Genomic DNA, 25827 nt, shown 5'->3' on the forward strand with positions numbered 1-25827 from the left:
AAAGTAGCATATTTTTCTTTAGCTACAAGTGTCAAGTGGTGATAAAGAGGTTTTCTAATTGCTATTAAGTATAATTATTCCACAACGTTTGTGTGTGTATACAATTTTAAAAATCCATATTTAATTGAATTTTACAATAGAAGTGTCAGTGTGCTGTGATTATATTATTAATAATTATCAACAATGTTCTATTATTGCGACTACCGTTTAGTTAACACGTTGTTATGCCTCTGGAAAATCAAAATATCGTTTTTTTAATAATGTCTATACCTTTTACATTTTCAGTTTATTAAGAAGTGCCTTTGAACTAAAGCCAAAGTTTTCTAACACAATTTACGGTGTTTTTCTTTATCACACTCTAATATGTATTATTATTTATAAAAACCCATTTGGGTTATATTAATTACTTGTTCAGTAGAAGCTTGTCTATTTTATCTATTAAAATTAATCGCTGTAAAATTTGCAAGCCCCAATTGATATTGAAGTGAAAATTCAAAATTCCAAGTTTATTAATTAATATTTATAAACATTTCCCTTGCCTGAACACTGTTTATTAGTGCTTTAATTAATTAGATAATAAAAAAAAAATGTAGCAGTGTTAAGAAACTAAGACCTTACCATACCCGCATGGCTTACTGTACAGTAGCACATCAGTAGTTTATAATTCACTTGTATGTTTTGATTATTATTAGTTGTAAAAATTAGAATACTTAGGTATTACCTACGAAATTAGGATAGTAGACGAATGTGGTAGTCGCATTAATAGAGAACCGAACGTACTGAACTGTAGTCTGCTATAAAAGTCATTACAGATGTATGGACATTCATTTTTTTATAACAGTTTAAATTAATTTAAAGAAATGTTTGAAAAGAATTCTTGGTCATTGACTTGGTATATGTTGGCCAAATGATACTAGTGTATTTGTTGAAGTCATAAATAGTTATCAATTATTATACGTTCCTTCTCGTTAGTTAAATTTAACCGTTCTTATAAAACATTTTTTTTTTAAATGTGTTAAAAAACACATGCACTTAAATCTTACATTTTTGATTAAAAAAAAAGGCTGACAAACAAAACCAAAATGTACATATTCTAAAATTTTATTTTAAACAAATAAATCACAATTCAATACATTGTTAAAACTTTGTAAGATATATGTATTACAATAAATATTTAAGTTTATTATTTTATGGGGTTCTTATATTTGTCCAGCAAACGACACTACATTTTAATTAGGATACATCTTTGCACACTAAGTACACACAACTTTTTTTTTTGTAATGACAAGTAAATAGTTAACTTAATAATAAAAGATTACACAGTAGTAGTTTGTTAAACAACTATAAAACTCTACATACATTTATTATAATAAATCAATGAGGAATACCTTATTAGAACAATCAAGTTATCGAAAATCGACTAGAGAAGAAGGTAAGACATGCTATTACCTACATTACATAACATTTGCTTTTATTACATTTTCCAATAACGCTAGTAGTAACAAACTTAAATTTAGTAGTCATTAAAAAATACACATCAAAAATTATACCTAAATGTTTTACACTTAGTAAATATACATTAAACATAGGCACAAGTGTAATATATTATTTAAGGTGTGAATGAAAATTGAAACATGCTAAAAAAAATTATATAATGTTATTTTATGTCTAGCAAGTAAATTTAAAATAGGTACAGTGTTTGGAAGTAACACGTTCATGAGAACTTATTTAATTGCCTTTGTTAATTTTTGGAATGTATCGGAGTATTAGTGTGAAGGAACAAAACTGGCATCATTAAATTTTATTGGCCGTGAACTTCATTTTTTTTTCAATTAAAAAAAAAAAAATTTCCTTAAAGTTATTTTTTTTTATAGATCAACCATATACCACTAAAATTATCTTAAAATGTAAAGAACAAAATTTATTGGGAACGTAAAAAGATACTTTGTTAAAAGAACTTCCCGAGCGCTGAATTTTATGTTCATTTTAAAACATAAAAATAATCAAATTAATTATATGAATATATAAAAAATATAAAAAAATTCTGTCCAAACATAGCTACGCAGAATGAGCAAAAACACCTTTTATAAAATCGAAAGACAACATTTCGAAGGCAATATCCTATCTGATTTAAAAAAAATGAATAATGTAAAAAGAGTTGGTTATTTTAAAAAAGTAAAAGAAAAATATTTTAAAAGTTAATTATTAGGTTCATCAAAAAAAATGGATATGACACAGTCTCCAAAATCTTGTCATCTTTCATTTTCTTTTTAAGTATTTTTGCTCCAAAATCATCACCGAGCGAGCAATACGCATTCCGCGCGTAGGTATGTTTAAACACGCTAGGAAATTGAGTGCATAACGTCCTATTTAGATAAAACGTATTTTGGCTAAAACTTCAACTTATTTACAATAGTATAGTCTTATGACTTATAATATGACTAGATGAAAAATTAACAGCCGTATTTCTTAGCAACTTCCTTTGACAATGGTATCATCCAATAATGGGGTAATGTATTGTTGTGCTCTTTTAGGTACTGATTTATTAAATCGTTGGACATTGGGTGAAGATGACCGTTTGGAAAACGTACGGAAAATTGGATTTCGCCGTCAACGCTCGGTCTGGAGACAACTTTGCATTTTACGTTGACGTGGGTCGAAGCGGGTTTTGAAAGACTAATGTTCAAATCAAAAACCGTAGGTTCTATTTTTATCACATTATAATGAGCTGCGATCGTTGGCTGTTGTTGTTTCATGGCCGCAGGACTCAAATTGTTTTCTGGAATTTTATTAATGTTTATCGGTGTATTAGAAACAGCACTGGAAAGTCTCACCGCACTATTTGACTCCAATAGTTGAGCTTGTTGAGTGTTGCGATTAGTAGGAACTAATTGTTTGTTATTGTTGTTCGAAGCACTTTGGGTATTAGGCGGATTTTTATAACGACTTGCCGGTATAACTTTAGGGCTTTTCCTATAGGACAAAATTTGAACATCATCCTCGTCGTCGTCGCTGATGACAATTTCAACTTGGTTGATTTTATTTTTAATCAAAGAAACATTGTCATTTCTTGTGGTTGTTGTTGTTTTGTTTGTTCCATTTTTGATAGTTTTGTTTGTATATTTTTCGGGGCTACTGGGATTGTCATCGATTACTATAATTTCAATGTCGACGTTCATCTTTGACTGGTTAATATCTTTAGCGGCTTGTAACTTTTTAGGGATTAACTTTTTGGTATTAGTGATATTAACTGACTTTGGCTGATTTACAAAACTCTGTGCATTTTTAGGTACGTTAACTTTGGGACATTTATCTTCGACTATGATAGTAGTGTTTAGTGTCTCAGATGTAGCTATAGCGTTGTTACAACTCAAACTGTTGGACGATTTGTTATCAATCGCTGTCATTCGATTATCATTTGATGGACTCAAACCTTCGCTCCAATATGACAAAATTTTAATTTTTTTGTTGCTCCCATTACATGACTGTTCTGTTTCTTGGTCGTTGGATTCAGTCATTTCTTCTTTCTCGGTCTTTATAAATATTCCGGTTTTAGGTTTTTTAGTTTTCACCCCTTCATTGCTCCCATTACATAGCTGTTCTATTTCTTGGTCGTTGGATTCAGTCGTAGTAGTGTTTAGTGTCTCAGATGTAGCTATAGCGTTGTTACAACTCAAACTGTTGGACGATTTGTTATCAATCGCTGTCATTCGATTATCATTTGATGGACTCAAACCTTCGCTCCAATATGACAAAATATTAATTTTTTTGTTGCTCCCATTACATGAATGTTCTGTTTCTTGGTCGTTGGATTCAGTCATTTCTTCTTTCTCGGTCTTTATAAATATGCCGGTTTTAGGTTTTTTAGTTTTCACCCCTTCATTGCTCCCATTACATAGCTGTTCTATTTCTTGGTCGTTGGATTCAGTCGTAGTAGTGTTTAGTGTCTCAGATGTAGCTATAGCGTTGTTACAACTCAAACTGTTGGACGATTTGTTATCAATCGCTGTCATTCGATTATCATTTGATGGACTCAAACCTTCGCTCCAATATGACAAAATATTAATTTTTTTGTTGCTCCCATTACATGAATGTTCTGTTTCTTGGTCGTTGGATTCAGTCATTTCTTCTTTCTCGGTCTTTATAAATATGCCGGTTTTAGGTTTTTTAGTTTTCACCCCTTCATTGCTCCCATTACATAGCTGTTCTATTTCTTGGTCGTTGGATTCAGTCTTTATAAATATTCCGGTTTTAGGTTTTTTAGTTTTCACCCCTTCATTAATCCCATTACATAGCTGTTCTATTTCTGGGTCGTTGGATTCAGTCATTATAAATATTCCGGTTTTAGGTTTTTTAGTTTTCACCCCTTCATTGCTCCCATTACATAGCTGTTCTGATTCTTGGTCGTTGGATTCAATCATTTCTTCTTTCTCGGTCTTTATAAATATTCCGGTTTTAGGTATTTTAGTTTTCAAATCTTCTAGATTATCGGAATTTTTAATTTCTTCCGAAGGTGTTTTCCTTTTTCTAAGATTTTCAACGTCGTTGGATTCAGTCTTTATAAATATTCCGGTTTTAGGTTTTTTAGTTTTCACCCCTTCATTGCTCCCATTACATAGCTGTTCTATTTCTTGGTCGTTGGATTCAGTCGTAGTAGTGTTTAGTGTCTCAGATGTAGCTATAGCGTTGTTACAACTCAAACTGTTGGACGATTTGTTATCAATCGCTGTCATTCGATTATCATTTGATGGACTCAAACCTTCGCTCCAATATGACAAAATATTAATTTTTTTGTTGCTCCCATTACATGAATGTTCTATTTCTTGGTCGTTGGATTCACTCTTTATAAATATTCCGGTTTTAGGTTTTTTAGTTTTCACCCCTTTATTGCTCCCATTACATAGCTGTTCTATTTCTGGGTCGTTGGATTCAGTCATTATAAATATTCCGGTTTTAGGTTTTTTAGTTTTCACCCCTTCATTGCTCCCATTACATAGCTGTTCTGTTTCTTGGTCGTTGGATTCAATCATTTCTTCTTTCTCGGTCTTTATAAATATTTCTGTTTTAGGTATTTTAGTTTTCAAATCTTCTAGATTATCGGAATTTTTAATTTCTTCCGAAGGTGTTTTCCTTTTTCTAAGATTTTCAACGTCGTTGGATTCAGTCTTTATAAATATTCCGGTTTTAGGTTTTTTAGTTTTTACCCCTTCATTGCTCCCATTACATAGCTGTTCTATTTCTGGGTCGTTGGATTCAGTCATTATAAATATTCCGGTTTTAGGTTTTTTAGTTTTCACCCCTTCATTGCTCCCATTACATAGCTGTTCTGTTTCTTGGTCGTTGGATTCAATCATTTCTTCTTTCTCGGTCTTTATAAATATTCCGGTTTTAGGTATTTTAGTTTTCAAATCTTCTAGATTATCGGAATTTTTAATTTCTTCCGAAGGTGTTTTCCTTTTTCTAAGATTTTCAACGTCTTGTTCGGTTTGTTTGTTTGATTCGTTGTACACAGATTGGGCTACACTAGAATTACAGTTTTCTGGCCGTTTTACAATCTCGGAGTTATCTTGAATATTAGAATTGTCACAAGTATTATTGGACTCTTTGCTGCAAGTCGGGTTCACAGGTTCTTGACTAACATCTTCTTGGCTTTGACACTCATCAAAATTGATATCTTCAGTTTTAACTAAAAAATTGAAGTACATATTAAACACTATTACATAAAACACATGCACCTATTATTTTAGATAATCTACTAAATGAAGTATGAATTTAAATTTATTCATTTTTAATTAAAATATTTGTGTTATTCACTTTATTTATGTTAGGAACAAAAAAATTAAAGCTTTCGGGTAGTAAAACATTTAAACCAGAGTATCGGATCAAATGAAGTTTAGTTAACATGTACATTTAACAAAATTAATATATACACCTTACTTAGAAAAATTATAAAAAAAAATATAGTGGGAATGGAGTGATCAAACCATGACACAAATGTTATGACTAAAATATTTTTATTTTAAGGTAGTCTTTTTTTTAATTAACTTGGTTTTACGCTAAACGCTAACATATAAAATCATACGCAAAAATCACTGTCTAAAATATTCTATAAGTCATTATACTGATTTATTTATTGTAAACATCTTTATAAGATGTTTCTCTTAAATTTGTTTTTTAAAATGAAATGTTTTGTTTGTATCTGATAATTGTACTCTGACTTGAGCCGCATAACTGATAAACTAGGTACAAGATTTTTTTTAAGTTAATTTATATTAAAAAGGAAGCAAATAGCAAAATTTAATTGAAAATAAACCTTAATGAAATTAAAATACCTATTATGTTTTCGGGTTGTTTGATTTTGTTTGTAGTTTGCTGAACCGATTCTGGGTCAATTTTTTGAGTTTTTTCGAAATGCGATTTCCAATCTTTATAAATATTTATCTTGGCTACGTTGTTTTCAAGTAAAATATTGGCTTCAAACGGCTCGACCTCATCGAGAAGTTCTTCTAATGCATTTATTAAGCTTTCGGGTTTGTTCTCGATCACAAGCTTCTCGATAAACGAACGGATTGCTTGAACAGAGTCGGCTATCAGTTTGAAATTCCCTCCTTTGGGTTGGACATGGCACTTCGATTGAAATACACTGTGTTCGTCTGCAAACATACACAATGAGTATAAATATATATATATATATTTATTATCTTAACAGTCTAGTATAGATTTACCAGTAACCAATGGTGTGGCACCTTCCATGTTTTCGTGAATTTTTTCTGCCTTAAGGAATTCAAGATCGGGCTAACAAAAAGTAAAAAAACATTAACTATAATCAACCAACCAGAAATAGGTAAGAAACGTTAAATTTTCCTATAAAATAAATACCTCCCCGCAGGGAATTTGAATATAATACAATCGAAGATCTGGCATGGATTGAAAGTAAAAATATTCTTCGGTTCCATTTTCATTCTTCCATATTGTGCACTGTCGTTTTTTGCTATTCTTAATGATATCGTTTATCATATGATCATTATCCTAAAATAAAAAAAAAATAAAAAAAATAATACATATATATATTTATATATATTAGTTTTCCAGCTTAGAAGACTGATATAATAATCAATTTTCTTGCTAGAAGAGTTCATAGTGCTTACGGTCAATTTTCAGTAGAACTAAATTTAAATCGATGACATTGTGTCCTCGATTGAATATCAAAGTTTACAACCCAGTTTTCGAAACACTTATTTTTATCACAAATAAAAAGTTATTTATTTGTACATTTAAATTTTGCCCAACACTGATAATATATTTAAAAACAAATGTCACGTGATAAATCAAAATCAAAAAGCTGCTCAACTTACGAATACGTGATCGCAAAGTCCTTTGACTAGCCAAACTTTCATGATGTACGGTAATTCACAATAGTCGTGATCAAGTAATGGGTTACTATCACCTATTGCTGCCCAAAAATCTGGATGGATGCCTAACGCTTTGAATACCTAAAAGAAACAAGTATATTTTTTATTTTATTTACAAATGTTTACACGTATAACAAAAAACATTAGTCATTATCTTAACAGCTTACGTTTACTTTGCAACGTTTCATTTTATGATAAACTTCATACCACGCCGACACTTTATTTGACAATGCGACTGACCAAACTTCATAAGGCAGTATTTTACCATCATGTTTTAAACCCTCCACGGGATTTAATAGCACAGTCATTATTTTACACATTGTTGTCGATTCTTTGGGAATTAGGAACATTCTTTCGATTTCGCCTTGATGTACGATTTTAAAATCATAAGATCCGAACAAAATCAATATGAAGTGTCCTATTTCTAGCAACTATAGATAATATTAAAAAAAAAAAACATACTTTAGTACTTGCAGCGTTAATAATAATTCTTGTTTACATTACTGTAGGAATATAATTTGGTAATTTTTCATACAAACCTCATATGTTGAACTTGTATAGTGATAGTTGTTATTAAAACAAATTTCAGTTTTCCATTCTAGTAGTTCTTTTAGCAATACAGTACCTTGCTCGTCCTTTGCAAGCATGTTGCCAAGAACGTTATAATATTGTTTTAATCGTTGCGGGCGACAATAAGCTACGCTTCTTAACAACGCTGAATCGTAAATACCTTAAATCACAAAGTTAAAAAAAAACAAATAAATATTGATGGCAAAATGTAAACAAACAATTTAAGAAACTCATTAATTGTGAAATAAAAATATGTAAAAAAAAAAAAAAATACAAAGAAAATTAGTAAGGTTTTCTTGATTTAAATAGGTAATTAATTTGCACAAGAACTTGTAAAATTTAAATTTATCGCAACAATAGTCACAAGATTTGTTAACAGCAAATACCTAATTAACGAGCTTCTAATACTACACCATAAGTAATTATAATGTTGTTACAAAAATACCTTTGGGGTATAAAAATTTATAATCGGGCGTGTCATCCGCTTTAAACAAATCCAATGCGAGTTGAACATCTGCCGATCTCTGAAGATGTCTTTAACGTTATCATGTAATATAATATAATATCTTTAACGTATAACTTTTTTTTTATAAATACGAATATATGATAAACAGCATATATTAACAAATATACATAAAATAATTATTCTTGTATATTAAATATACAATAATAACTATGTTATGATATTATGTAATAAATATAGCTACTAATATTGAGCCAATTTATATGATTTAAAAAAAAATATATTGTGTCCTTACTTGTTTAGCTGAGAAATGGAATTATCAAAAATTTCTTCTATAAGTAATAGTTTTGTAGTAGTTTTACTTCTCACACCAAAATATGTATAAATGTTTAAAAAAACACGCCGTATATCTGTAATTACTTCGCCAAATGAGTTGTATTCTTTATATTCAAATTTTTTTTCAACTAAAAAACATATTTTGATTTTTTTTATTTACATATAATATTATATACCATTTTGGAAGTACTTTTTAACATTTTTCATAAACCAATAAACATTCCTTACGGTTATACGTCCAAATGTTAAGCGTAAAAACACTACGCAGAATGTCTTTTATTCGATTAATAATGTGGGTTTAGAGAAAGACAGCTATATTTTGAAATTAAAATATTTTAATAAAAAATTTCAAATTGTTTTAAGTATTTCCTTGAAAAAGACCTTTTTTTATTTAAGCAATTATTATATTGAGCGAAATACTTAGTATTTTAAAAATGCACTCTGTTGTAGCATTGTTTGGGTTGGAGAAATAAATTACCGATAAAGAGTAATAAACTAATAAATGCACACAATTGTTTTATCTTTGAATTGTCCCTTTATAAATATAAAGTTATTTGATGTTTACTAAAATCGTTATCATTGCATTTACCTATATATAAGTCTGCGTATTCATCACCGTTCATGAATTCAGCGTAATCAACATCAAAGAACGAATCCTTCAGAATGTTTGGCCTATCATGGTTCAAATTGATTTTAACAAATATTCTGTAAAAAATGAATTATGTAATCAAAGATTTAAAACAATGTTAAAATAAAATAATTTGTACACTTACGCATAGGCAATATTGAGTTCTTTCATGATTTTCTTCATTTTTTTCCTAGTCGACATTTTTTTAGTCATGTTTACCTTTTTAAACAAGTAAAGCATACTATTAAACGAATTACTTATTTTGAAAAAAATTTAAGATTTAATTAATGTTTGGTATAATTTTTAATTACAAGTTCTAAAAAAAGAAACTACAAACAATAGTGAAGAAATAATTAGGTATTACATATTTTAACTAAGACATGTTATATTAAAAAAAACATGAACACGTCCATGGAAAATTTACCTTTGATTATTTTATTCGACGGTTAACGGTCAGTTGTCTGTGTATGATATGGTATTTTATTGAAATTTCCTTTTCAGCTGCGTTTGCATGCCTATTGTACGGCAAACTACACAGTAACCCAGATATAAGCTGATCTCTTCTGGTTGTGGTTTGTGTTGACGAGTCGCACGACCGACGGGATGGATTAAATTTGTTTAACAGCCTCGAGTGCAATGTACACGCGGAAATGCCTATTTAAAATGTATTTCCTCGACAGTACAATTGAATTATACAAACCTGAAGAAAATTTAGTTTAAACGCCAAATAGGAGCACTTAATAGGGGTGAGGTGCGAACTCTCACGGCGGCGTCCCTACCTGTTTACCAAAATCGATGGCACGTTGCTTGTCGCGCGACCAGTAACAGCCCTGTAGACCTGCGGGAACCGAATATTGTGGTGATACCCCCTATCACCGCTGTGCACCCCCGGCTGCTGTACTGGTAACTTAACACCCATAACCGTGGTTATGGCTTTTGCGTTTTTGAAACCGTAAATACGGTAAAGTCCCAAATCAATGTAACGAATCGCCAAGTCTACAGAAAGGGTACGTTTCCAGTCTTTTACAAAAATCGCTTTTTTTTGCATAATATGGTTTTGTGCGAGTGAAATTTCAATAAATAAAATACTTGCGACTCATTATCGTCAAATAAACCACTCGTATTAATGTTATTTGAATTTTTTTGTAATAAAAAAAGAACTACTTATTTATAAGAAAATGGTAATATATTCTTGGTAATTTTAAGCGTAAACGTGCCGTGTCCGCAAAACCTTCGAGTACCTAGATTTGTAATATTTCTGTAAGTGGTCGTAGAACCACCGTGTATATCATGTCATATACTAAATTATTTAACAACATACAATTTGCAATTCAATTTCTGTTCAGACTTATTAAGTTTTTTGTCTCTGATGAAAATTGTTAAAATGTGGACCTGTGCCCTTTCTGTATTTAGCGGTTCAAATATGATATTATGTCCAAACATTAAAAATATGCTCCTTTTTGCAATGCTATCAAATATTAATAGTCCAGAACTATTATTGCTTTTCAAATTTTACATTATTGAATTTTTGACATTTACTGAAGTGAATTTGTTTTTGAGTGCATAACCATAACATTAGTCCAAAATATTTGGCACGTAATATGTATTTAGGTAAAGATAAATACATTGAAATTAATTTTAAGTGCATAAAAATACTAGGTATGTGTGGACATACTATATATTTTGATAAACCCGGAAAAACAAATTACGGACTTATATTGAAATTAATAGGTTTAATAACAATAATAATCATTTTACCATGACATAAAATTGATTAAAAAATCATAATTTTGAAAATGTTCTTACAGATTTTTTTTATTATGAAACTATTATTAAAAGAAATGGATTTAATTAATTTAAAATTAAATCTCAACTAATTTTATTATATTATAGTCAATATTATATAGTCCTGAATGTATTTGTTATGTGTTGACGTCTATATAGTCACTCTAACGTAATAATATTAGTACAAACACTCAAATAAGTTTAAACACTTTATTAAGAATGACGTATTAAGTATGTTTATGGTTATTTAAATCAATTGTAAGGTTTTGATCTAATAATGAAGTATGAGCGACACATTTTGACGGTGACATTCGATTTAGAATAAAAAAACAAATTTTGGAACAACAAAAAAAATTGAAGCTATTTTCTAAGGGAACTGAGCTAAATTTATGTCCAATCGATAGGTATAACGTAGCTTATCTCATTGGGTATATACTATTAAACTGTCAATGCTAATATTAAAAAAAAAAAAAAAAAACCATGAACAAATATATTGTGTGCTTTTGGTCAGGTAAAATAAGAGCGGCTGAATGTGCAAAATTAATAGCTTGACCTGTGCTGGAAAAATGGGTGTTGTTCGATTGTAGATTTTAACGGTCTTACGGTAAGCGAGGGTCGTCGTTTAATACCTAACCTTAATTTTTTTTTTCACATTGAAATGTCAAACGAAATGGACTAGCCACTTCACCCTTAGTCTACCCAAGTTTGACCCAAAGAAGTGCCGTGACCTAGCTCGTTTATTGTTTGGTTACAACTGTTGACAATATCAAGAAAACCTTTTTACAAAAATCAAGGGATGACCTAACCTAACCTAACCGTTTCTTTAGAAAAACGTTTATGCGGATTGTGTTTAGGTAGTGGGTTGGACAAACCTAACCGAACCCTATAAAAATAAGTATAGTCCTTGTATAGGCTCTTGACACATTTTCGATAGTGTCACTAATATCCTCTAATATATATATATATATAAACTAATTAGTATTTGTTTTCCGAAAGTAACACCGTGTATTAAAACGGACAATAAATTATTTGCCCAATGTGCCTTACATTTCGCTTCCTTAAAGTTGTTTAAATACTATTATATATAGTGTAATAGCTTTGCATGTACAAACAAAATATGCATTTTAGTTTCATGTACATATTATATAAGGACCAGAATAATATGTTTACACTACTATATTGACAAAGAGCTTCAACTAATTGGTAGAATACTCGGTAGAAAAATTTAAACGGACCCAGTTTAAAAAAAAAATCCTTGTGCTCATTTTCTCTGTTCAGGATTTATCTGAAGTTTAAAAACAATATTAAACAGACTAAAATATTTGTACTAAACACGATTTGAATAATACTTCTGATATAGAAAAAAACATGAGATATGTTTCTAAAAAGAGACATATAAATGAATAAATAGAAAAAAAAAATCTAATGACACTAATATAATATTAAAAATATAACTCTTAAAATTGTCGTTAAGTTGATTTCAACTTTTTAATTTTTAACATAAATAAATCTATAATTACTTGGATTTTTAGGGCATTGTACATTTTTGGCGAATAAAATAACTGAAGTAATATTATTAGTAATATTTTCACAAATTAATCACTATTATAAAAATGAAGTAGTGAAATATAACCTTTACGAAAATATATAACTTAATTTTCAATGTAATACAATTATTTTTTTTTCAGCAAAAATTTGAACCTAGGATTAACTTTTATAGGTTTCGCAAAGTAACACAAAAATCAAGTGTTAATGTGGTATTGTTAACTATCAATAACTACTTTGCTTTACTTTCGATTAGCTCAGTTATAAGTTTTCGTATAAATATATATCAACTATAACAACAGATAAGTTCTTATTGTTAATTTAATAACCTACAGACAGCCAATATAAAGGGTAAAATAATATTATGTATATAAATCTTTGATGCTTAAAACATACTCAAGTCAATAAAAGTAAAATAGTTTTTCTCTTGTTTTGATTCAAAATGAACAAGCCAAGATTAAATTATAATTTAAGTAGGGAATAGAAGTACAAATTGCGCTTTATGAATTAAATTTGTATTTACAAGTTATTCGATAAACAATTATTTTAATGATAATTTTAAAAAAATTATCCAAATAATTATGTATAAGAATTTATTATTACTCGGATCTAGTATTACACCTAGGCAATTTTTATTTAAGTTCAAAATAAGAGATTGCTCAAAATGAACTATTGTAAATTATTTAATTTTATTTCCCGTGTCGAAAAATGTGTTATTTCCAATACATTTTTTTAAAACTTTTAATAATATTATAATCAAAAACATTTTTATTTTTTATACTTTGACAGATTAACAAAATCGACAGAAATAGAGGTTTGTTATTTTAACTCTTTAAAATATAAATGCGTTATTTAATATCTTTGTTTAAATAAAACATTTAAAATTATTAAATAAACTTTATTTAACGAGTTATTTTATTCACATAATTAAGTAAAAAAATTGGGAAAAGATGTATTTATTATTACAATAATGGCCTGATACAATCAGATATTATCCTCAGGCGCCAAATATTAATAATAAGGTAACATAATATAGTATATCATTAACATAAGTAAAAAAGGAAAATTCATGTGAGAGTAATTACAACAAAAAAGTAGAATAATGAATTTAAATGTTATTTTTGGCACATTCATACATTGTAGGTATATATTTAAATGCATATTATTTGCTGAGTAACTTAAGGGAATTGAAAGCGGTTTGTTTTGTGGACGTTTTAGACTTAAAATCCTTACAAAATTTAGCTATACTTAAGATGGTCCAATTTCAATTATTCTGTAATGATATACTTACTTTACTAGGTTATGTTGGAAACGGATTTTTTATCTTTTGTTTTATTGATGTCAAAAAAAATGGTTTTAATATTGAAACATTTTCAAATTTAATTTATTTAATTACAAAAAAAAAAAAAAACTAAAATGTTTAAATGAAAACAGGTTTCCAACAAAACCCACTAAAGAGGCTTAAAAATTGTTTTTACAGAAAAAAAGAGATATTTTTAATTGAAATTGGACCGGAAAAAGCCTCACAATTTTGTTCACAGCAAAAGTACTTGTTTGCTACCAGAAGGGCTTTTACTCGTAGAAAAAAATGTACGAGCTAAAAAATATAGGCTGCCTCGAGCTTAAAAAATTAAACTGAAAACAATTGTATTAAAACCCCTCTTTTATTAAATTAATGTCTACATACAAAACTCATTAAAAAACCGGCCGCTTTCAATTCCCCTAACAGGACGCCACTCCGCCCGTTTTTAAGTAGTAAACTATAGGTAATTTTTGTACATTAAAATGTTAACTTAACCGAAAGGTCTTATGGTTAGGGGTTTTTTTTTCACGACCCAGAACGACATATTTGCCAGGGCGGACACAAACATCATGTACTTGGGGTTGAATTTCAAACAATGAACTGGTCCAGGTTCGCCGGGTTGGAGGGCGCATACTTTAACCCCAGTCTTAGTATTCCACACGTGGATTTGACCGTCTGCGGAGCCACTGAACACATATCGACCGTCCGGGCAGAACGTCGCCTCCAGGGGAAGGCCCGGATGGTTCACATAATCCCTAAGTTCCAGTACGGGGTTGCAATCGAATCCGTTTGCCATTCGAATCGAAGATATATCGGTGGAAATCAGCAACAACCGGCCATCTTCGCTGTACTTCACATCCGTCCAGTTCACACGTCTCTTGTGATCCGGATAGTCAACGCTAACAAACGGTTTGTCGTATGACCTGAAAACAATTAAACGTACGGCGGTCAAACACGTGCAGAGTTGGGGCATTATTTTAGATAATTTTTTAGCTAAATGATTTAAATGATTTTTTTTTTATTCGAATAAGTCATCTTAGATTTGGTGGTCGAATAAAAAAACTATCTGTAACATTTTTCGACCGACTGAAGAATGATTTTTCGATTGCAATATTTATTATTAAAAAATAAATAAATAAATAGAAAACTAATTAAATATTTTTTTTTTGTAAGGGTTACTTTAATATTTTATGGTTTTATGCTGATTATAATATCCAAAAAACTTTTAAAAAACCACCTATTTTCTATAAACTATTTAAATAGAGATTGATTGAAATTGATTTCAGTTTGGACTTGAATTAAAAACGTATACAATGACCTGTTTTCAAGTTATAAAAATTAAAGCTTAGCATTATACGATTGCTAGTTTAAAATCATAACTACCAAACAAGAAAATGTTGAATATAAACCCAATCTAATGAGCTGTTTATCTCATATTAAAATATATCTATTAAGAATTTAACAGACGGTTATGTAACACTTTTCTTAAATGAGCTGGAACACCCGTCGAATAATATTTTTATTCGAATAAATCATCTTAGATTTGGTTGGATAAAGAATGAAAGTGAAAAACCTGCGGTCTATGCTTGATTGGATGAAAAAAATAGAATAAGCGATCTCGACATAATGTCTTTAAAATTGGAAATTTAGGATTATTTTGTCGAAACAAAACTAGTATTATTTATACAAAACAAACTAACTTTTGATAAATGAAAAAGGTTTTACGACTGACTTTTAGCTTCTACGCGAAGCTGATAAGTATAATTATTTTTAACTTCGATGCGGTTAGGTTGGGTTAGCAAGTGTTCTAATATTTTATTTTTTCTAATAGTGGTTGTATCAACAGTTAGATTTACTTAGTTCATTGTGTACATTTTTTTCGGCCGCAATTTGAATAATTGTTCTTAGACCCTTTGCAAGGGCATGGCCTATAAGGTGAACTAGAACCGGTGCAAAATCAATCTACCTAGGCCGATACGTTGCAATTCTGTCTTAGTACATATTATATTTTTATCTTGACGACGGTGTAGTACCTGATGTCGAATAATTGCAGTTTTTCCGAGTTTATGCCAACCGCTAAGACCAAACCTAATGGATCGAAAGTAGCAGTCGGTGTTCCGGCGACGTGCATGTATCCTTGACATTTTGGATGTCTCAGGTCCCAAAGCTTTATGCCGTTGTCTATTGATCCGGATATGAAGAAGTCTTCGGTGGGCGACATACACAACGTGGTCACTTTCTTAGCGTGTCCCGGGAAATAGTATATGTATTTGTTGTTGATCAGCGATAGATATCTAGTGGAATCGAAAAGCAAACCGTTTATAAGATAAAACGACACTTCTGTAGCGGAATAAAACAATATATAGTAACGATACTATGCCAGGAAGGTGAACGATGGACTAATTTATTGAGTATGCTTTTATATAGCATTTTATTCATGTGTGTAAAAATAATAGAGGATGTGCACGAGGGGGCGAAAACCAGCGTCAACAGTGTTTGTAGTAAACCAGTAGAATTTACAGATGGGGTAGGCATAGGCGCAGTTTCAATAAAACAAATTTAGGTATTATTAAATTTAAATTTCAAATAATGAGGTGTTTTATTTTAACAAGGATGTTGTATAATAATTTAATATTAAACACTGAATTTTATGAATATTTTTTTTAATAAAAAATAATAAATTTGTATCTTCATCTGTAGATATGTAATAACTTTGTTTGTGTTAACTAAATTTGTCATATTTTTTAGGGTCTAGGGCAGAAAACGAACGTTTACAAGTGGGAAGCACGAGAGCCGCCTGCAATTTATAAATGATACTGCGAATAATATAAACGCTGTTATCAACATTTTTATAAGAAGAGAAACACAACAAATATAAGAAGGTGCTTATTTTAAAACGAGGGGTGCTAATACCCCTTAAGCCCTCCCCCCGTCTAATCGCGGCTATGGGAATTGTCGACAAATAACTAGAGGAAACCTTAATATTAGTTTACCCTTAAACCGGTCGAAATTTATGGCTCCTGAATCAATATTTATGTCAACAATACATTTGTTAGCACTCAATACACACAAAAAAAAAAAACAATGTACACAAACGTACCTAACGGTGTGGTTGACTTTTGTGGAGCAGTGGATGACGTTTTCGTTGGAACGGGCGAAACGAACGAGGTCGACGCCATATTTTCTGCAGTGCAAGGTTCTCGATTGATAACCCAAAGTTGTATCGTACAGGCCTATATGTCCGTTTTCGGTGCACGACACCAAGTAATTGCCGTCCAAAGAGAAATCCACGTTTCTCACCGTGTCCAGGTTGTTATCAAAGCCGAACTTTTTGCACACCTTGAAGTCGCTCACGACCGAGTCGGTCAACATGGCACACGCCGTCATGTTCGCCTGGCAAACGGTTGCAAAATATGCGTAAAACGAAAACTGATTAGGTTCGTACCAGCCCTTACCGTGTATTTATTCACATATAGCGATAAGGCAATATGTCGTCGGCGATATTGTGCTAAAAACACAAAATGCCGCTCGACACATAATAATGTATACTCTCAGCAGATAGCACAGAACGGAGGGCGGACGCGAGTTGCGCAATGCTTTACACAGACTTTGGTTTATCGATTGCAGCGCTGTCTCATACTAAAGGTGAATATATATGTATATATATATGGTGCTTTTGCCCTTTACGGCCTTTACAAGGGTCCGAGACGCATTCCGAATAACAGCGGTGGGATGATAAGTTTTTTTTATGGTAAAATACATAAAAAAAATTGGTATTAATTTGTACACTCTTTTCTCACCCTATAATTCATATTGACTTGTATGCAACTATAACTTTCCGCGTTTTTCAAAAATTACTCTTTCCCTTTTAAAATCGAGAAAAACACTCGCTCTTTAAAATGTTTTAAAAATAGTCGAATTAACTCCAAATTTGCGTGGAATATTTTTTAAACATAGTATACTACCGACCGAACATTGATAAACCAAAAAAATATCTTAAGTCTTTTTTTTCAAGCAGTTTTCTTAAAAATTAGACTGACGGTAGATCTACAATGGAACTATACCTAACATATAGAATTTTATCAAAAATCTGTACTCAACAATTTTTTTTTTTATCAAAGAAAACCCCCAAAAAGGGGAAAATTACACTTTGACTGTAGTCAATTTCCAGGTTGCTCTGTGTGAGTGAATCGACAGTCAACAAGTAATGAACATATTTGTATTATATTGTTAATCATGATATATGGGTTATGGCAATACAATTTTATAGACAGACGGTCAACCCTAATTGTATCCACCCTAATACTAAAAACTAATTTTTAAGCCCTTAATATTGTCGTTAGGTACAATGCTGTTATCGATACTTTTATTTTTATCTGTGAACACTGACCCTCCCTTACTTACTCACTACTAACTTTCAGTTATATTAATATAATATATGTAAGTCTGTGACATCCCCGCCCCTACTATGCCTGGACCTCACTTTACTGGTTTTTTACTTTTATTAAAATAATAAAATCGTGGCAAGTCGTGGAGTTGAAAATCTGTATCCGCCTAATTTAATAAAATAAAAGTAAAAAAATGAAATGACACAATTAGGTTAAACACATATTTTATGGTCTATATATTATTTATATTTATAATGGGTTTTACTATTCACATAGAAACGTATATTATATAAAAGTGATTTTATCACTAGGTTATAATTATTATTCATATGCTTGTCACCACAACTATACCTATTCTGATAATATGTTCCAACCCAGTAGGCTTGGTCCCACTGTGTATCTATTAAGAGCTAATGATGGGCAGGTATCTGAAATGTATAGCAATTGAATTATACATATCTATTATTATAATACTAGCAAATTGTGACTGAAAATAGAAATGGGGTGTTTATATACACAGCATGTATAAACAATAAAAAATACAATATAGAAAAAAATATAACTGGAGAAACGATGATATTATGTTTTTCTATCCAAAAAACTCTTGTACCTATAGTAATTAATAGGTAAAGGTATATTGCTATCAATAAATTTATTTTTAAGAAATAATGCTAGATGCACTTACAATTATCAACTATGGATATATTTACGTTAAATGGTTAGAGCATCATTTAACTTAAATTCCCATTTTTTTTTTTGAACATTTGTAGGACGTGTTACTAAACGCAATGTAAATTATTTACCGCCGAATAAAATATACTGGCCGAAAAAAATTAACTTGTGCTTGTTTTTTTTTTCAATACAATCTTTCTAAATATTACATTTGTATACAAATTACTAATAAATACAAACACAATATTATGTTTTTGCCGGAAAAGATCACCGAGTGTTTCGAGAAATGGTTGTCGTTGTTGTTTCTATCAATATACTCGGAGTTTTAAATAATTGAACACTAATACCGTTATTTATCATACATAATATGTCGGCGATGGAGGTGCTACAAAATTGGATAATACCAACAATTAGCACGGTAATGCATAAACAAATTGGACAGAAAGATCTACCCAATACACTTCGAGTTCAATATATTAATTATTTTAACTGGACCGGGATTACTGCTTTTCCTTTTTAAAAAAATAAGAAATAATGAGAATAACGCCATGTATAAACCATGTTTTAACAATAATAATAATATAATATTTTATTAAGAATAAATTATTTCCCAATCTTGCGTGGGTTAACGTTTTCTTTTGTCTACTATAAAACAGTCGTATATGATTGTAATTCACGGATACTTTATAATTCATTTGGCAAAATCTTCTTGGACGACTTTGAGCAGAGCTCTAAGAAAATGGATGAAGAACAGGCGGGTGGAAGAAGAGTTCAAACACATAGTTACAAAACAAACGGAATTGGTTAGAAAATTAGGTGCGTACCTTTAAAATTGTACTTTTTACAGCTGCGAATACCGTTTGTCCCTTTGGCGTTCACTCGCCTTGCTTGTATTATGATGGTACTAGTTAAATTAAGAGACGTGTCCCAAAAAGGAAACTACAAAACCACTAAGGTTTTTTGTAAACATTGTTAGTTGTAGTAGACTGTAGTCGTGTTCATAATTTCAACTGAAAATTCGCGAAAAGTTAGATCCAAATGTTTTATAATAGTTATATGCAATTTGGAAAAGATGACGAAGCTGTCCCTTCCCAATAAGATATCTTCATATTTTTTAGCGGTTTTTTGGTCGTCAAATCTACATGACTTATAAAAAAAACAAATTACATTATAAATTATTGTTTCCCGTTGAGGGAAGTGTTAAGTACGAGGTGTGGCAATTAAATGACGAGAATTTATTTCTAGCTCCTATAGTGGTAACACTGACATATTGAAAATTTTTTGACGTAAAGTTCACGAGATTATACACAACTCTGCCACGTTTGATAGTGATCGGTGTAATATTTTTGTGCTCTGCGATTTTTCAAAGTTAGTAGTTAGTGTCGTGACGTACAAAAATGTGCGACGTGAAATGCGAGCAACGAATCGTCATCAAGTTTTTAGTGAAATCTGGCGAAAAACCGGTCGAAATTTTTTTTGTAAATTGCAACGCGTGTTCGGTAATGACTGTTTATCAAAACCACGTGTGCACGAATGGGCTAAACGTTTTGCATCGGGCCGAGAACCAACGCAAGACGATGCAAGGTCAGGTGCCCCTAAAATCGTGCACACTAGGCAAAATGTCGAACGTTTGAGAGTGTTGGTGCGGTCGGATCGACGCCTCACAATCCGAACGATGTCAAGTGAACTCGGTATTAATAAAGAGACCATTCGCCAGATGGCGATTGTGTCACAGAGTGTCTCGTGTGAGACCGGAATTAGCCAAAAATGGTTGGGTCCTTCACCGTGACAATGCGCCTGCTCACACATCATTAAAAGTTCAACAGTTTTTGACCAGTAGGAACATAACAACGCTCCCCCACCCCCCCGTACAGCCCTGATCTGGCTCCACTGGACTTCTGGCTATTTCCAAAGTTGAAGGCACCGATGAAGGGACATCGCTATAAGGGGATTTGGAGGACATTAAACGTGCCGTAACGTCGGTGTTGAAGAGCCTAACTTCTGGAGACTTCCAGGGGTGCTTCCGGAAATGGGAAGAACGCAGGACCAAGTGTGTTAGACTCGGAGGAGAGTACTGTGAAGGCACGGGTGCATAAATAGTTGTAAATATTAAATATATTTTTTAAAATTTAAAACTCTCGTTATTTAATTGCCACACCTCGTACCTACACTATACAGTATTTATATTTAAAGATAATAGTACAAGATTTAAAAACAGTAAATTTTACATTTTTTTTTTGTTTAACAACTAAAGAAAGCAGTTATTAATATGTCTTCGTAATAAAATTCAACTTTATAAATTAGAGGAACTACAAAGAACTCACCCAACTGATATGAAAATATACTTCTAGGTGTAATTAATCAGAACTATTTAACCGCTCATACTGACAAATGAAGTAATGGTGTTAAATAAAAAATCATTTGGTGGCGCAATAATGGTTTACCTAAAACTACCCTCTATAATGTCATTAAATCAGCACAATGAATTCGGTAACTTTAGAAATGGTTATATGCAGAATATAATATCTATAAAACTTTAAAAAATAAACCACCTGTCCTCTATAAGCATAAAAAAAAAGATTGATGAAAACTGAATGGAATTTAGTGACATTAAACACTTTTACAATGACCTGTTTTGAAGTCATAAAAACTAAAGGTTAGAATTATACGATCGCTAGTTTAAAATCATAACTATCAAACAAAAAAATAATGTTTAATTTAAACCCAATCAACGAGCTCAATCTAATACTATTTTAAAATATTTTAAGAATTTCACAGATTGTTATGCAACACTTTTCTTAAACGAGCATGCAACGTAAAAACTTAAAATGCATTTTTTTTTAAATTTTCATTTTGTTTTAGATGACATACACAACGAATTACAAAAGAATTTACGGGACATTCGTAAAGACATAATTTCTAATAAGGCAGCACTAAGAGAAGAAATCAGAGAAATTATGGGTATAATACAGATAATATTATGTACAGTAATCATTTTTGTTGACAATTATTTATTATTCATATATTAGCAAAAGTGAAGGTAATACAATATTACAGTCACTAGACACTTATGTGTCTCAACTTTGCAGTCTAAATTATACAATATTGTTTTAAATTGAAGTGTGTAAAAAAGCAATAAAAAAGTAATGTCAATGTTTCGATTAATGATTTCAGAAGAAGAGATGACCAAATTACGGTTGCACATATCTTGTTGTCTGAATCAACAGTCGCGAATTTTGACAAGTGAATCTAATAATTAGTTATCTATGTTTAATATTTAAGCAGTTTTATAATTTCATCCAAAGTTAAAATAAGAACCACCCTGCATTGACAAAGTCATTTTTCAATTGATTTTGTGCCCAAAGTTTAATAATTCTATACAGTATTATTCAAAACACCTCAATAAGGTACTATATCGGTAATAATTGTTATATTGGGCACTGACGCTAGCTAAATTTGCTAAACGTTTAACGATTTTTTTTTTAAATTTAGGTGGCCTCTTAAAATTATAATAATTAGCTCCTCTAAAACAATGTAATCGGTCATTTGAGAAACTTCATTAGTCACACATATAATGGAGAAACACCTCTTTTCACAGAGTATTTTTTTATTATAAATAATGATTTAAATTTGCTGTCGACAAGAGTTTTGAAAAAATTGTAAATGTTATAGCGCCATTGTATATGTTATATGTTCTAGATCTACCTTTAGTCTTTTTCTTAAATCATAAAACTTACCTAAAAAAGTGAAATAAAGTAAAAGTGTCTCTAGGGATATTATTTGATAAGTGTTTTTCATTTCCTGTCTTGCCATTTATATGCAACAAGTAATTTCTTACTCTTTCAATGACGTACCATACAAGCAGCACCTTGTCACAATACTTGTTATAAACAGTTTTATGATTATGTTTATTGAGAAAGGGTCTAAATTCTAAGCCACCCCCCCTCCGATGTTGACCATTAAAAACTTACTTCTGTTAGTAAATATTTATAATATAATATGTTATATAATTATAAATTAAAGATTTTTACTCACAATATTTGATTATAATATTATATTATTTGTATTCTATGTACTTTTCTTTTTACAACAAAACTAAATAAAATTAAATGATAAAATCAAGGTCTTAACTTTTAGGTTTTTGCAGTAAATCGTCGGTCTCTACGTTTACGGTTTTTGCTTATGGCAAATGTCCAATTATAATTTAAACAAATATATTTTTGAAAGTTTAAAGTAAATCTATGTAAAACCTATAGAATGCCTTTGTGGTGTTCTTTGTAAAGTTAAACTAGTGGTTTCGTTGTAAGAAAAAATGTAATTATTTGTTGTATATTTAATGCAAATTTGTCATGTGTAATACAATTTTTTTTTAGCCAGGGGATGTCCAGACACCGTGGACACCCCCCTCCCCTCCAAAATACGCCACTGCATCCGAGTCTATACCGTGTTTCGACCCTTTCTCAATAAACTTAATTATTATAAAACTGTCTACTAAGTTATTGTGACAAAGTGCATGCCTTGAATGGTGCGTACAATATACTTACTCCAAGATACTACTAGCAGGGCCCCGGACATTGATAACGATCGACAGACATTCGGTCGTAGGTCCCAAATGATAACAAGTTACCACTTTGGTCCTTTTTATTTTTACTGGTTATAACCAAGTTATACCAATTATAACTACTACTAATAATTATAATTATTGAAAATGTAATACTATAGGATCGCTCGGAACCCATTATAACAGCTTAAACCAATTAAACCGGGGATTTCTGATTTCATAGTTTTTTTTATTATTCTGCGGTGTTGCAGCGTTGAACTCGACTTCGATGGATTCCAGGACGTCGTTGCTGATGCCCCCGCCGCCATCTTATATGCCGCCGCAGTTCGTGTCGGCCTCAGCGTCGCCGACGCCGTCGAATTGCCATCTGTCGTCGCAATCGTTTCACATGTCTCGACCGCACTACGAACAGCCGCAGCACAACGCACCGTCGCCGCCGCCGCCGCTGCCGCCCCCGTTGCCGCCCATGAACCTCGGCACCGCGGCCGAGGACGACGAGTCGACGCCGCCGTCGTCGCCCGACAACCAATTGGCGAGAACGCAGCAAAAGAAACAGTCCAACATACCAGTGCGGCATGTAATCACTGTGCAAGCCTTGGAAAACCAAAAGAAAAAATTAAAAAAACTCAGAGAATGAAGTTGACAATATTGTATTCCAATCATACGACAATCATCGAAATAAGTGTGTTTTATACACATTAATAATTAACATTAACCGAATGCCGCCATTTTAAGACGTACGCTTTTATAATCGCATGAAATAGAACTGTTGTTTTATCCAAAGTATTTTTTGTTTCTTAATTCATCTACCCCTTTTTGTTATAAGGATGAAAATAGACTCGGAAATAATAAACACATCATAAAGGTAAGTTAACCTGTTTAATAATAATAAAATAAGCACTTTAATAGTCAATGGTTGACCGTAATAACCAACTGTATCATGGAGAAACACAAACTGACCGACTGACAATTACACATAATGAAAGCCTAGCTTATGTACTGTTATGCAAATTAAGTAAATGTAACAAACAACAGAAAAATAGGTTCAGCACAATAGATACCTTGTGTTTATATAAAGTTAATGCGTAATAGAAAATAAAGTCAACCAATGATACATTTTCGACAACACGAAAAAATCAACTTTTTAGGTAATAAACTCAACTTTAATGACTTTCTGTTACTCGAAAAAAAATTCAATATTTTTTTTCAGAAAGCTATGATTATTTTATATTACAAGCTGTGATTAAGAAAAAACATTTTTATATTGTTATTGATTTTACTTTTGTATTTTTTTATTTTCAGTTTTATTCTAAAACAATTCGATTTTTTATTTTTCTGCTAGGGCTCTAAAATTCCTTAATACGGCACTATTTTTTAGTAATTATTATTCGTCTTAACTATCAAAACCTGTCATCCTTTTAAAGTTAAACGAGCTTCTCGGTCAATCATTGAATGAAATAGTTCAGAATATCTAACGTTTTTATAATGTTTTAATTGTATTACTCAATTATTACCGCTTACCATATTTTTGTCTGAAGAGTTAATTATACCCCATACCCCATTGAATAGTAATATTGTATATTTATTTTAAGTAATTAGCCATGTCCCAAGCCTGTGTCACCAAAATTTTTCTTTTTGTAGAACTTTGCTCTTAGAATAACATACATTTTCCTATAATTTGCATTCAATCAATTGCTATTCAATTTTGATTTCTAAATGTCAATTTACATGTAATAATATTATTAACATAAAAAATTTGTAATCAATGAAATATCTAGTCTAGTTTAGGTTATAGGAAAATACCGGTAGATTTAGGTTATGTTTATTAGAGATACTCTTGTGTATTAATACAAAAAATTAGTCCTTATTTGAAAATCGAAAGTTCATGAACATTTAACGAGTTTAAGAGCTCCGATAATCGGCTTCCTATTATATAATATTTGATTAGGTAATGATTATAAGCAGTATTCGGGACTTAAGTACTTAACATCATAAGCATCATCAAGAGCTTAGGCCTATTATATAAGCTTACTTATAATAAGATTACATTTATCCATATAATACAGATTATATTTAAGTACTTTAATTAAGTATGCATAAATCAGCACTGTGACACAAAACGTGACGAAAAAATGTCCAGAATGACACCATGAGATTCATGTCC

The 25827-nt window shown here is 30.9% G+C and overlaps 1 protein-coding gene across 1 annotated transcript; it reads left to right on the plus strand.

Annotated features, from left to right (window-relative positions):
* Positions 1-1322: 1322 nt before the first annotated feature.
* LOC126839569 (actin-binding protein WASF2-like) lies at positions 1323-24300 on the plus strand. Its single transcript, XM_050574933.1, has 4 exons — positions 1323-1432; positions 21965-22063; positions 22277-22345; positions 23915-24300. The coding sequence occupies exons 1-4, from the start codon at positions 1378-1380 to the stop codon at positions 24298-24300; spliced, it is 609 nt and encodes a 202-aa protein (XP_050430890.1). The 5' UTR covers positions 1323-1377.
* Positions 24301-25827: the final 1527 nt, after the last annotated feature.

Source organism: Adelges cooleyi, unplaced genomic scaffold (genome assembly GCF_023614345.1).
Source record: "Adelges cooleyi isolate 19-005CV unplaced genomic scaffold, UGA_ACOO_1.1 ACOO_flye_CR_arks_rails_tigmint_CR_PRNA_306, whole genome shotgun sequence".
Classification (NCBI taxonomy): Eukaryota; Metazoa; Arthropoda; class Insecta; order Hemiptera; family Adelgidae; genus Adelges; species Adelges cooleyi.